General features: G+C 42.9%; 1 protein-coding gene across 1 annotated transcript in view; it reads left to right on the forward strand.

The window, feature by feature from the left end:
• COLEC12 (collectin subfamily member 12) overlaps window positions 1-14,347 on the forward strand; it is a 186,177-nt gene that overhangs the window by 145,803 nt on the left and 26,027 nt on the right. Inside the window, exons 3-4 of the mRNA XM_053571881.1 lie at window positions 4,903-5,025; window positions 13,022-13,120. Coding sequence (XP_053427856.1) covers window positions 4,903-5,025; window positions 13,022-13,120 — 222 coding nt within the window. The remainder of the gene's footprint in view (window positions 1-4,902; window positions 5,026-13,021; window positions 13,121-14,347) is intronic.

A 14,347-nucleotide genomic window follows, 5' to 3' on the forward strand; every position in this document is an offset into this window, starting at 1 on the left:
CATGAAAAGGTCATTGCAAATCTCAGATCAAGACTTGTGGTTTTCTGGATTGTGCAATCTACCAGTTTTTTAAAGCTCCTCTTTGGTAACATGATCTTTATGGTAACACCACTGAGCCATACACACTCGTGGTAATTAAGACAGCCCAGAAGCGCCCCCCACTCACCCACAGGGCCCCCCCTTCTACCGAGGAAGGGGCTTGATTAACACATATCTATTGTAACAGGCGAGCCCACCTTTGGTAATATACATGGCACAAAAATATGATAGTGAAAGAGACACTTTTTTCCTTCAGAGGGATTGGAAAACCAGATGGATTGGAGCCTGAACCACAATACTTGGGAGGGCTCTTTATAGAGAACCACAGCAGAAAGGAATTATCTCTGGCAGTGAATTCTTCTGGCCCTTTTCACTGTCATTCCTGGAGTGTTTCAATGATTTCCTCCAACCAGCTAAGTGGTCCCGGGTCAGTGGCCTCATGGTACCCTGTACTCCTGTTACTTGAAACATGTCATTGGAAATAGGACAACAAGGGGAACATTTGAGTTTGGGCACCCATATTGTCAGCCTCTTCTGGACCTCCATGGAATGAAGGATCAAGGAGTTAACCACGGGGACTCTGGCTTTACTAGGCCCCCACACTTTTTTTGTATTACAAAGACTCAAACACTGGAAAATACATTCAAAACACGAGCCAAGAATGGTGTTCAGCGAGAGCCAGTTCAAGAGGGAAAACCAGAAAGGCATGCGCCCTTCTATAGCCTGCTGAATTACAGATGTGACATTCAGGCAGATTTTTGAGAAGCTGGATCTCTCGGGGTAAGGGGCCACCCCGCCACACCTCCTGCACTGGAATCTCCCACCCGCAGCACTCTGCAGCTGGGTCCCCTCGCCCTTCCTTCCCTGTCACCCCCATCCCCCATGGGAACAAAGTCCCCAGGCTCTGGAAAGTAATGCTAAGAAAACAAACACTACAAAGACTGGTAACAGGGGGATATCTCCCTCGAATGTTTTTTTGTGACCATCTAGGTTCAAGGAGGAGGGGGGTCCCCAGCTACACGAGCCAGCAGGGTCCCTTTGTAGTAGGCATCCGTATGTTTGGCCAGATGTCCTCCCAGCGGAGGGCAGAGAGGAAAGATAAAACAGAATTCTTATAACAAATAAGTCAGGGAAGGGAGGAGGCAAGACAGAAAAAGTATGTCCAGTGGAGAAGGAGGCCGGGCAGCGCCTCTCATTGATTAAATGCTGATGCGGTCAGCGGAGGGCAGTGAGGAGTTGCCTCTGCTCCTCAGAATGGGAGCCAGTGACAGCTGTCTGGGAGCGAATCCGGGGAAGGATGGGAGGGAAGGCACCTGGGCTGGAGTCTGCACACACGGCTTCTGATCCTGCTTCCCCTCACTGGGCCTTGCTTTTCCCATCAATAACACAGTGACACTTGACTGAGTGACCTCTACCTTCTACCCAGCCTCTTCTATCTCACGTGATCCCTGCTCTAACCATAAGAAGTCACCCACCATAGTGCTAAAATCCCAAAGGAACAAAACCCCCCATCACCCACAGAAGTATCATCCATTCCCCAGTGTCTGTCACTCTTCTGTGTTTTATAATTGCCACCGAAGCAAATGGATTGTTTTTCAGTGTGGAATGTGGCACGTTTGTGGGTCTACCTATACTTGGCCCTCTCCAAATTTCAAGACTATTTTTATCCTTACTAGATAGAAGGGGCCTTTGTTTCATTTTAAACCACCAGATTATAGAGAGCCTCAGAGCTGGTGTGTGTCTCTGTGTGCATGTGTGTGTGTGTGTGTTCATCTTTTAGTTAAGGATGAGCCATTGACAGGTTTTGTTTTTTCCTTTTTGGCAAATGTCATGAGGACAGCAGTATTTTAGTATAAGGTGACACTAGATTCCAGGGGTAATGGAAAAGGAAGCTTCTTCGCCTGAGATTAAAAGATCTCACAATAGTGCAAATGTCCTTATAATAAAAGGATTTTTATTTTTGTCTGGGTAGATGCCTAGTAATGGGATTGTGGGATTGAATGGGAGGTCTAATTTGAGTTCATCGAGGAGTCTCCAGACTTTCTTCCAAAAAGGCTGTATTAGTTTGCAGTCCCACCAGCAGTGTAAAAGTGTTCCCTTCTCTCCACATCCACACCAGCATCTGAAGCCTTGAGACTTTGTGATGTGGGCCATTCTCACTGGGGTTAGGTGATATCTGAGGGTAATTTTGATTTGCATTTCTCTGATGATTAGGGATGACGAGCATTTTTTCGTATGTTTGTTAGCCATTTGTCTGTCTTCTTTAGAGAAGGTTCTATTCATGTCTCTTGCCCAGTGATATATGGGATGGTTGGGCCTCTTTTGTTGATTAATTTGAGTTCTCTGTAGATCCTAGAGTGATCGTGGTCGTTGGAGGCTGACACAGGCTGGAATCTTGGCTGTGATGTGAATAGGATGTCAGCGTGGCTCTCGCTAACCTGCCTTGTTGCAGGGTTCTTTTCTGGATCAGAGGTGCTATGTAAAGCATCTAGTTCAGAACCTGGTAACGCATAGGCACTCAGTGAACCTCAGTAAAAACTGAGGTGACCAGGATAAAAATAACCCGTAGGAGATTAACAGGGCCTGGTGATATTAATTTGATATGTAAATAGAAAGGAAGACTTCATCTGATCTTTGAGTTTAACCACCTGCAGGACTGGGATAGTACTCTAGTGTTTAAGGTGGGGGAAATGAGAAAGATTGGTGGAAGTCGCAGATCTGCTTTGGCATGGCTAGTACTGAGGTCAGTTTTGGACATAAGAGGTGGCTGAGACAGTGGCTAATAAAGAAGTCAGGAGTTTAAAAAATGAGAAAATTATAAAACAAAGAAGCTGATTTTCTCTGTGTGATCATTGAAATTTTACTACTTTGCCTTCAAGGTATTGCCATCCCAAAGTTAATCCATCATGACCATCCTCTAAATTAAACCCTGCTCCATGAAGCATAGTTCTCAGACCAGCTGTCCCCTAGACCTTGTTAGCAATGCAGAATTCTTCTGTCAGACACTGCTGTTCAATGACTAAGAAAAAAAAGAATGCAGAATCTTAGCTCCTCCCTGGGACTTCCTAATGAGAATCTGTCCTCCAATAATGTGATCTATAGGTACTTTAAAGTCTAAGAAACACCGTTCTCAAGTGTGGTCCCCGAACCAGCAGCTTTGGTGTCACCTGGGAGCTAAGCTTGTTAAAAATGCCCATTCTCAGGCCTCTTCTGAATTTAGTCAATATGCTGTCTTTTAACAAGTGATTCTGCTGCGCCCCAAAGTGTGAGGAGCACTGCTCTGCATCTTGAAACAGAGCTGACCCCCTTCCTGTGTGTCTTTAGCCAGACGGATTGGTTGAACGCTGAAAGCGAAATTCAAGTCATTGTTAGATGCTGTTTCTCTCATCATTTTACATTAAACACAGCTGAAGAAATCTTTTCACTGGACAAGGGCACTGTGGGCAAAATTACAGACCAAAGGAGGGAAACGTCGACGGTGGCTTAATCCTCATGACTTACCCATCAAAAGTTATTGAGCACAATTATGGGAGCCCAGCCCTTTATGTGCTGTCGCTCCTGAGGGACGCTACTAGTGAGACAGGGACACAGGGCAGGAAGCGAGCAGGCTCCTGATGCTCCTTACAATGGGATCTGCGCGTCAGGAAGTCTGCAGTCTTGGTCTTCTGTGTGTCCAATCAATCAGATGGAAATTCCCCTTGTATGGATTATTTTCTGGAGTCATTTGCAGCAATGATGCTGGTTTACCACTTAGACTAGAATGTTTTTCAGCAACTGGAACTGTCAGCAGTAAAAATTTACCCCCTCTTATCAAAAATGTCTGGTATTTCTGATTGATCCATAGTCATTATTCAAATCACTGTGACAAATAAGGGTCAGGGTCTGAATTCTATATATAGGTAATGTACAAAAATGGTTTTACACTGAGCACTTAATCATAAAATTACTTCTATTTTTTGCTACAGTTTACACAGTACATTACACCCAGTGACAGGAGGTGGGGGTTGTCCTAATTTGTAGTGTTTGCCAATTTCCGTGGTGTAAATGCTCCCTCCAGGGCTGATTTCAGGCTACTAACAGTTTAACAACTAGCTCCCAAAATTCTTACAAATTTAGCAGTTGGCTCTCACCAAACAAGGGACAAGTCACAGGTTTGTTTGGTTGTCATTAGTATAGGTCTACTAGTGTCTGAAACAAGTACATTTGGGTGTTTTGAATCTTTTGTCTTCTAGAGATTTTTACTAAAATAATAATAATAATTTACTAAATAGTAATTTACTAAAATAACAGAATTTCATTGAGACTACAGTCATGTGCCACATAACAACATTACAGTCTCAACCAACTATACATAAGATGCTATATAATTATAAAGCCATATCTTACTGAAACATTTCTGTGTTTAGATGCACCAATTCTTACCACTGTGCTATGGTCGCCTGTGGTATTCAGTAGAGTAACAAGCTATAAAGGTTTGTACCCTGAAGGCAGTAAACTATACCACATCGCCTAGGTGTGCAGGAGGCTGTAGCATCTAGATTTGTAGAAATAAACTCTAAAATGCCCCCCATGGCAACAAAATCACCTAATGGTATGTCTCAGAACACATCCCTGCATCATTAAGAGAGACAAAGTTATGTGCTTATGTTTTAAGTCTTGTTAAATCTAATTACAACAATATAATGATATGTTTCAAGTGCTTATGTTGCTAAAGTGGTGAATGGGTTTAATTTTAAAATACTTCTCATAGTAAGGAATACATCAAAATTATCCTTAGCCACAGCCTTTGAACCAAAATGCAAAGAGATACTTTTTGAAATGGTGTTTGCGTTTACTGTTACTGAGGTTTGATTTCTCTTACAGGTATTCAGGAAGGAACACAATGTACCAAATGTAAAAATAACTGGGCACTGAAGTTTTCTATCATATTATTATACATTTTGTGTGCCTTGCTAACAATCACAGTAGCCATCTTGGGATATAAAGGTAAGCATGCTTTCTTTTTTTCTTCCAAATACCAAGTGTTCCTCCACAAATTAAAGCTTGAAAAAAAAATCATCTTTGCGAGTCTGAAATATCTTACTCCTATAACTCAGAGGCGAAATTTAGCAATGCGATAAACCCCCTCTCTGTGTCTTGAACTTCTTGTAGCTGTGGGCTCTGAAAGGGGAGAAACAGTAATTCCTTTTGGTCTATTTCAACAATAATAATGGTCCTCTATGAATTATAAAGATTCGTTTTTGTCTTTGCTGCTTTTTCCTATTTCTAGCTACTCCCTCTCCCTCTATTTTTTTTCCTATCCTCTTGCTATGAGGCATTATGGAAACCCTGGAGTCAGCACATAGGAAAACTGTATTGACAGGATAAACAAAACACATCTCCAGAGATATGACTTACTTCACCCAGGGATTAGCCAACTAATTCCCATTTTTCTCTTCAGCATGTTTCATGTGGTCATTGTTTACATACAGCTTCCTAAAAATATTGCCCTGTAGAAACTGAACACAGGTAGCTCTGCCAGCTCAGCTCTGCTTCACAGAACATTAGACCTAAAGGTGTCTGGTGTAAGGTAGGGATAGGATTTTCACCTGAATTCTCAGGTTCCCCCCCACCAACCCCTCACACCTCTCTCAGAGATCAGGTAAATGTGCCATGATTCAGAATCGCAAACTACGTGAACAGCCAGGGGAGCCTTCCCAGCAAAGACACGGGACACAGAGGCGTCTGTCTGGTCTCAGCCCACAGGCAGACATGAAGTCTTCGGATCCTTGGAGCCGTCCCTCAGAATTGACAGGTTCGCAAGTGGAGGATCCCCACACAGTCCGTCCTCTGTTGGGTGGCTGATAGGCCTGACCTGGGAAGAGAAAGATCCAAAGGGAATTCTCTCCAGCTTATAATTCCTCCCCGCTTCCTCCTCGCGCTTAATGGTTTCTGGAGGAAACACAGTGCGTATTAGGATGAGAACGGGCTTCAGAGCCAGACAGTCCAAGCTGAATTCTTGATCCTAGCATTGTTTTGGTGTTTTTTTTGGTTTGTTTGCTTGTTTGCAGTTTTTGGCTGGGGACGGGTTTGAACCTGCCACCTCCGGTATATGGGGCCGGCGCCCTACTCCTTTGAGCCACAGGCGCCGCCCAATCCTAGCATTGTTAATGCAACTGTGAATGTTCCGTAAGGTGCTTGCTAGTGTGGCAGGCATCATGCTGTGACTTCTGTGTGGCTGCATAGCCTGGGAATGAATCATAACCTCTTAGATGTTTGATTTCTTATGTGTGACGTGGCAATAGTAATGCCACCTTTGGAGGGGATTAGGATAAGCAAAGAGGACATAATGAACTACCTGTTCTGTCACTGGTCCCAGTAGATGGTAGCTCTGTTCCTTGCTTCTTAATTGCATTTACAAACCCAGGCGCTTTACTCCCCTGTCTAAGGCCATGTACATGGTAAACACACAGTGCATCACAGAGTATATTGACTGATGAATTTAGGCGAGGGAAATCTGGGAAATTACCAGATCATTTTCTCTGTTTATGATGAGTTAGTCTACCCTGCAATGTTAGATGAAGCAGCAAACAGAGTAAACAATTACGGAAGGTTATTAAATCATGATTAAGTCTGGGCAGAGAGGTAAGGTGAGAACCCAGGGAGGGAAAGGAGAGCTCCTACATCGCCGGTGATTCAGACGCCCTCTTTCTTTGGTAGATCCTTCAGGTCATTCCTTACTTCTCCATGACTTTTCCTGGTGAGCCAAGATAAAGGAGAAGCTTAAAATCAAACAGCCATTTAATAAGCACCTGTAAGGCTTGCTACTAAGTGATGACATTTACTACTATAAGAGAGATGAGAATGGTTTGGCAAATATATAACATTTTGTCATTTTTACTTCTGCTAGGAAATAAGATCTGGGACCTTATGTCTTCAGGGTGATACAGAAAGATGCAAAGGAGAGGGCTTTTTTCTTTTCTTTTCTTTTTTTTTTTTTTTGTTGTTGTTTGTTTGTTTAAGTTACATATCTTTCTTGCATTTTTACCCCCTGAAAGTCCTTCGCAACTCTGACATGATTTTGCATGTGCTGGTCCATTTGCCCAGACACTTTTTCTCTGCTCTCCTCACCTAAGTGCCTCCTTCTTGCCCTTCACACCCCACTTGGCCTTGTGTCCTACAGGAAGGCCCTGAAAGCTGAGGCCCCTCCTGTTTGCTGTCTTGGTCACCATTATTTACTCTGAGCTCTGTCATGCTGTATCACGAGGGCTGTTGAGCTTATCCACCTCCCACCCAAACTATACATTTACACGAAGATAAGAGAGACTGTCTCTATTTATTATTATATCTCCCCCTGGCACGTAGCCACATGGCATTTAATAAGTGCCCAGGAGGGCGGTGCCTGTGGCTCAGTGGATAGGGCACCAGCCCCATATACCAAAGGTGGCAGGTTCAAACCCAGCCCCAGCCAGCTAAAACAGCAGTGGCAACTGCAACAAAAATAGCCGGGCGTTGTAGCGGACACCTGTAGTCCCAGCTGCTTGGGAGGCTGAGACAAGAGAATCGCTTAAGCCCTAGAGTTGGAGGTTGCTCTGAGCTGTGATGCCACGGCACTCTACTGAGGGCAACAAAGTGAGACTCTGTCTTAAAAAAAAAAAAGTAGGTGCCCAGGAAAGTTTATTGAATGAATTAATGGGAGGATGGATGGATACATGGACAGATGGATGAATGGATGGATCGATGGATCAATGGATCAATGGTGGGTTAGGGATGACTTCTATTAAGACAAACAATACAGACGTCTAAGCCAGTCTGCATGTAGGAGCCCCTTAAAGCCCCACCTAGAAACCTAAACTGTTAGAGGCTGGCTTGGCCTGCCTGGGGGTGTAGTCTCCAGGATGAAGGGAGAAGAGAAATGGGAGCCGGTTGGTACAAGGGGAGGCAGCATGATGCCCTCCAGTGCCCCATCCCACAGGCCTCTGAGGACAGAAAGAAGATAATACAACATGCACTTTTGGTTTGTGAATACAGCATCAGTGAACTAAATTGTTGACGTTTTCCAGATGTGCTTTCTCTTATACAGCGACTCCTCTTTCTTGCTGATAAGATTCTGGGGACCCAACATTGTAAAAGGCAGAAAGATAAGACCAGTTCTCCCTTCAGACCGTTCCCTTTGAAGTCTAGAGAAACTCTGTCCATTAAGAAAAGAAAAGAAAGAGGAGAATAGTCAGTGACAGAAGCACAATAAGGTGCTTGTCTGAAGGAGAAGTTGAAAGGAAATGAATAGAAATGCCTTTATGCCATTTTCCTCAAAACTGTTCTTTACTTCTCCTTTTAGGTTACTTACACAGCTGCAAGTTAAGATAGAATGAAATTCCTTTGAGAAAATTTGCTGAACAAGCCAGGGAATGGCTTGGTCACGCAGGGAGGTTCTGTACAGCAGCAGCGACCGTGGGACACAGCAGCCACTTTGCAAAAAACGTGTTCTTGGGCAGTTACAGCTTGGCCCGTCCTCTGCCTGAGCTTTTATCATTAGTGACGGAGCTTCCAAGGCAGGAGCCATGGCTTAAGTTCAGTGGGTCGTGTTTCCTCTAGAATATTCCCTGAGCAGGAAAATCGTACTCCATTTCCCTGCCCAGCAGGCAGCCTTCTTCAGGCAATTAGGATAAGGTAAAAAGACAGAAATCTGAACCTTTCCCAGCAAGTATCTCCCTTAACCCTACATTTCTGGTCTAGATTGTCTGCTTTGCTGCTAAGCACTACCAAGGTAGCAATCACAACCGTGTAAGGGGGTTTCCAAGTGCACATCACATCACACTGTAGAGCTCTTTAGAATCCAGGATAATACCCTACTACCAGATTTTATGTATGTCTGTAAGAAAACGTGAAATATTGTTCAATGTAGAAATGCCTTTATTAAATTCCAGAAGAGTGTAATTGACATTACCGGGAAGTCCCAGGCCCCAAAGAGAGGGTACATTTATCCCACGGTGCCATGATCATCTGGTACAGTCACTGTGAGCACCAGGTGGGAGCTCCATGCTCTATCCTGTTCCCTGTCATTGGGGCTGAGGCCGTGGCCTGAGTCTCTCTCATCCTCAGTGACTATCACGGTGCCCCCCCCCCAGTGGTAAATGCTTAGTAGACATCTGGTGATGATCACTTTAGAGGGAATATAAACAGACATAATCTTTCCCCTTAAGAAATTCTTTTTTTTTTTTTTTATTTTTTTTTATTGTTGGGGATTCATTGAGGGTACAATAAGCCAGGTTACTCTGATTGCAATTGTTAGGTAAAGTCCCTCTTGCAATCATGTCTTGCCCCCAAAGAAATTCTTTATTGGAGGAAAACAGATTGGGGGCGGGCGGGGAGCACTAAGTGAGAGGCAAACTCACATTGTAGAAGTTGCAGAAAGAGCATGGATTTTGGAGTTAGATCTTCCAGCCTGGTAATCTCATTTAGTCTCTGAACATTTCTGAGCCCCAATTTCTTCATCCGTTAAATTGCAGTCGTGAGGATTAACTGCAATGATAGCGTCATATGTGTGGCAAAGAGGAGGCACTCGGTAAATAGAGGCTATATTATCAGCCAAATAAAGGTTGAGTTAGTGAGCAATGAATCAAGTCATAGACCAGCCTGAATCAATGGAGGGGACCCTAAAGGATGAGAGGAGCCAAGACAGGGAAAGAGGAGGTTTGTGGCCTGGGCCAAGGGGCCATCGCTAAGTGCTTTTATAGAAAAGATGGCACTGGCAGAGTATCTAGGAAATAACACTTTGGGTACTTGAAGAAGGACAGCTCTTCAGGTATAATGTCTGAAACGCTAATACTCTAAAGAAAAGTTCTGCCCGCCCACCGTGGAATACTATTCAGCCATAAAAAAGATAATGACATCACATCTGTTGCAATATCCTGGATGGAATTGAAACACATTCTTCTCAGTAAAGCATCACAAGAATGGAAAAGCAAGTATCCAATGTACTCAATACTAATATGAAGCTAGACAATCTGATGCCCACACAGGAGAAAAACTCATTTCAATTCAAGTGGGGAGGAGGAGTAACTCTGAGGGGGGGGGTTTGGGTGCTCTCACTGAATGGGCGTGGGCTGGGGGTGTTTTGCGTGTGGGACATGACCACAAGAGGGACTTTACCTAACAAACTCAAATATTTTGACCTGATTGTTTGTACCCTCACATTAACCTGAAATAAATTTACTTTAAAAAAAATCAGAAACTGGTAAGATTTGATAAATGGGCATTACTAAAGGCTGTTTTAAAAAATGCTTCTGTAGAATGCATAGAGCTGTTAAAACTCTGCTCACCAATTATTAAAAAAAAAAGAAGAAGAAAAGCCCTACGTAAAGAAACAGTTTCCAATAAAGGGAAGCCCATGAGGAACCAGACTCCTGGTAACCTTTACATGTCTCCTTTTCATGTCCCTTAGCAGAAAGTGATCTACAAACCGAGGTCTGTGTTGACAGACCGGAGTTGCCAGGACAAGATAGGCTGGTGCTGTCACTGTGTTCCCCACTGAGGATTTGTGCTAATAAATTAAGAATAAGAACCAGTGAAAATGCTGTGTGCTATTATAGCAAGTGTTATTCTCAATCTCTATCCTTCCTGTATTGTTACGCAAGTTCCAACATTGCAACCCAAAAGTTTGTGACTTTATATCGAGATGCTGTTTTTTTAAAACCGCAGACACACACACTCCAGCACACGTTAACTAGTTAAGATAGGTGGTTTCCTCACTGCATAGAAGACAAAGTTAACAGGTATTTTGGGTCTTTTTTGGATTGATGTATTCCTTTTGTATTTGTTCTATGAAACCTGAGTTATCTGTCCAGGACAGTTCTGTGTTTTTTAAAACTAACATGGATGAAAAATTGGAAAGGGCACAAAATGACTGTCAGCATAGTTAGAGGTTTCTTCAGCTTCCAGGAAAGAAAGGGCAGGACTTAAGATCCTGCATGTGGTTTGAGGACAGACTGAGGCATATGTTTTCATTTCAGAAGCAAAAATGAACTTAAACTTGTAAACTTTCTGTATTTTAGTTTTGAAAAGTTCTAGCCTTCCTAAGAAACATAAAAGAAATATTTCATTCTTCAGAGTTTCCAGGGATTTTGGAAGTAGGCGTGCCCGTCGAACAACCCTAAGGGTTTTGTACCTCTGTGTCTTCATAGTAATTCTAAAAATAATTATTCAGTGGCACATTTGCTGCCAGTGTTGACACCTCCCCACGTTGGTCAGTTACTATGGAAGTTTGCGTGACCAGCCGAGCTGATTTTCACAGGCCTTGGCAGTCAGCAGGCAGGTTGTCACTTACTTGAATAAATGGCATAATAAATAAATTTTCCTTGAACTGGAAGAGCTGGAGATAAAACTGAGTGCAATTTTTCTTGCTATAAGGATCTCACAGTAAACAAGCTCAGAGTGCAGTGAGTCCTTTACCACGGAAAGAATGACTTGAGAGAATTACAAGAGAATTTTGTAAGACGCACCTCAGCAAAGGGCTCCCACAGGGAGTGACAGAGTAACTGGGACTTAGCTTGGGGAAGAGGCCAGGGAAGAACATTCTAGATGGAGAGGAGAACACGTGGAAAGGCCTGGATGGGAGAACATTTGGTGCAGTGCTCACATTCCATCACAGCCAGGCTGTAGAAGCTTGAAGGCGAACACAGCTCCTCAAGGGACACAAATCCATGGGAACTGACTTCTTCCTGATTGGAGCCAGGAGAATCTTCTCACAGAGTCATGTGTGGGTACAGCACTTGATGAATAAAGCAAATTGAATCCATTAGCTCATAATTAATATACAGATCCACACTTATTTAAAAAATCAGCTTATTGGTACCAAGAAGGCCAGTCAGATTTGCTCCCAGGCTACTGGAGGTTGGATCTCACAGGAGTCACTTCTGGAGAAATAGCCTCTTATTAGAAACATTTTAGAAACATAAACTTGAATTCTTTTTTTTTTTTTTTTTTTGTAGAGACAGAGTCTCACTGTACCGCCCTCGGTAGAGTGCCGTGGCGTCACACGGCTCACAGCAACCCCTAACTCTTGGGCTTACGCGATTCTCTTGCCTCAGCCTCCCGAGCAGCTGGGACTACAGGCGCCCGCCACAATGCCCGGCTATTTTTTTGTTGCAGTTTGGCTGGGGCTGGGTTTGAACCCGCCACCCTCGGCATATGGGGCCGGTGCCCTACTCACTGAGCCACAGGCGCCGCCCTTGAATTCTTAACCATAGAGAATTACTGCCTTCTGAGAAGGGATAAGAACCAAAGAATTTATTTAGCACTGGGTCACTAACTTTCCCTATCAGTACAATCAAGAAAATGCTGGGGAAAAAAAAAAGTCATCTCGGTGAATCATTGTTCAGAAACACCACTTAGGCATCTACCTGAGAACTGATAAGCTATAGATTCAGGTGTGACTAGCAAAAAGCAGATTTCCAGGGCTCCATGGTGGAACTCATAAGAGAGAGTAGCAAACGCTCTTGATTTTGTCTGTTTGTGAAGACCTTGTGCATAGAATTGAGCTGGGTGTTCTTGAGATGGGGAGACGGACTCCCCAGCTACATAATAACTGAGTCCCACCTGCCAGGAATGTTATGGAGGCTGATGAGTGACAAAATTTTATAAAAGATCACAGTGGGCTTTGCCTTCATCTGTGGAAATTAATATAGGAAATAACACAGATTGAGGACTTCTAAAATGCATAAAAATTTTAAAATTTATTTTAAATCATTTCTGAAACGTCCAAGGCTTTACAGAATCAAGAGTTAAAAACGTACAATTTTCAACCAAGTAAATTATACCACTGGGTTTTGTAACAAGTAAGTTATTTATATTTTTTAAAAGAACAGCTGTTTTTCCATATTTGATTTCAATGATACTTTGTATTTGTCTCCTTTATTCTGTAATGAAATGATCTCTTGTTTTGAAACTGAAAAATAAAATATGAGCAGGTGTGTGTACTAATGCATCACTTTCCAAATCGTAGTTGTTGAGAAGATGGACAATGTCACAGGTGGCATGGAGACATCTCGACAAACTTACGATGACAAGCTCACAGCAGTGGAAAGTGACCTGAAAAAATTAGGTAATCTGTGATAAGGGTGAACCACTAAGCAGAATCCTCTGACACAATTTTGCATAAAAGAAAGTAGTGTTTCTCTGTAATCTCATGTTTTTTTTAGAAAGATGTTGCTATAAAATCTCATTCATCCAGAAGGAAATTGAATTTTTCTTTTGTGTGTTGAATCTTCCCTCATGATTTAATTCAGAGACTTTACATTTTGAACTGAAGGACCAGTTTTTTGAGTTCTGTCCTTCCTAACAAAGTATTATGGGCCAAATAAAATCTGAAGATCAATCCTGACTGAAAAGAGTCAGAAATACCCTTTACTAAAAACTCTTTTATAAAAGGCTCAGTAAATTGCTATGTGAAATATTTTAAACTATGTAAAAGAATCATGGTAATTAATTTATAAAGTAATAAAGCTCAGCCTATTCTGTTCCTTGATTTTTGTTTTTATTTTCTCTCTCTCTCTCTTTTTTTTTTTTTTTTTGAGACAGAGTCTCACTTTGTCTCCCAGTAGAGTGCCATAGCATCATAGTTCACAGCAACCTCAACCTCTTGGGCATAGCGATTCTCTTGCCTCAGCCTCCCAAGTAGCTGGGACTATAGGTACCTGCCTCAGTGCCAGCTATTTTTAGAGACAAAATCTTGCTCTAGCTCAGGCTGGTCTCAAACTCCTGAGCAATCCACCCATCTCAGCCTCCCAGAATGCTTATGTTTTCATTTTCCAAAATACAATTTTAGTAAATTTTTTTTTTTTTTTTTTTGTAGAGACAGAGTCTCACTTTATGGCCTTCGGTAGAGTGCCGTGGCCTCACGCAGCTCACAGCAACCTCCAACTCCTGGGCTTAAGCGATTCTCTTGCCTCAGCCTCCCAAGTAGCTGGGACTACAGGCACCCGCCACAACGCCCGGCTATTTTTTGGTTGCAGTTTGGCCGAGGCCGGGTTTGAACCCGCCACCCTCGGTATATGGGGCCGGCGCCTTACCGACTGAGCCACAATTTAAAAGGTTTCTTCTCCTCGACACCCTAGCTCAGCGGTTCTCAACCTATAGGTCATGACCCCTTTGTAACAATGAAAATACATCCTGCATATCAGATATTTACATTACGATTCATAACAGTAACAAAATTACAATTATGAAGTAGCAACGAAAATATGGTTGGGAGTTACCACAACATGAGGAACTGTATTAAAGGATCTCGGCATTAGGAGGCATTAGGAAGGTTGAGAACCACTGTGCCTAG

This window comes from Nycticebus coucang, chromosome 19, assembly GCF_027406575.1.
Source record: "Nycticebus coucang isolate mNycCou1 chromosome 19, mNycCou1.pri, whole genome shotgun sequence".
Classification (NCBI taxonomy): Eukaryota; Metazoa; Chordata; class Mammalia; order Primates; family Lorisidae; genus Nycticebus; species Nycticebus coucang.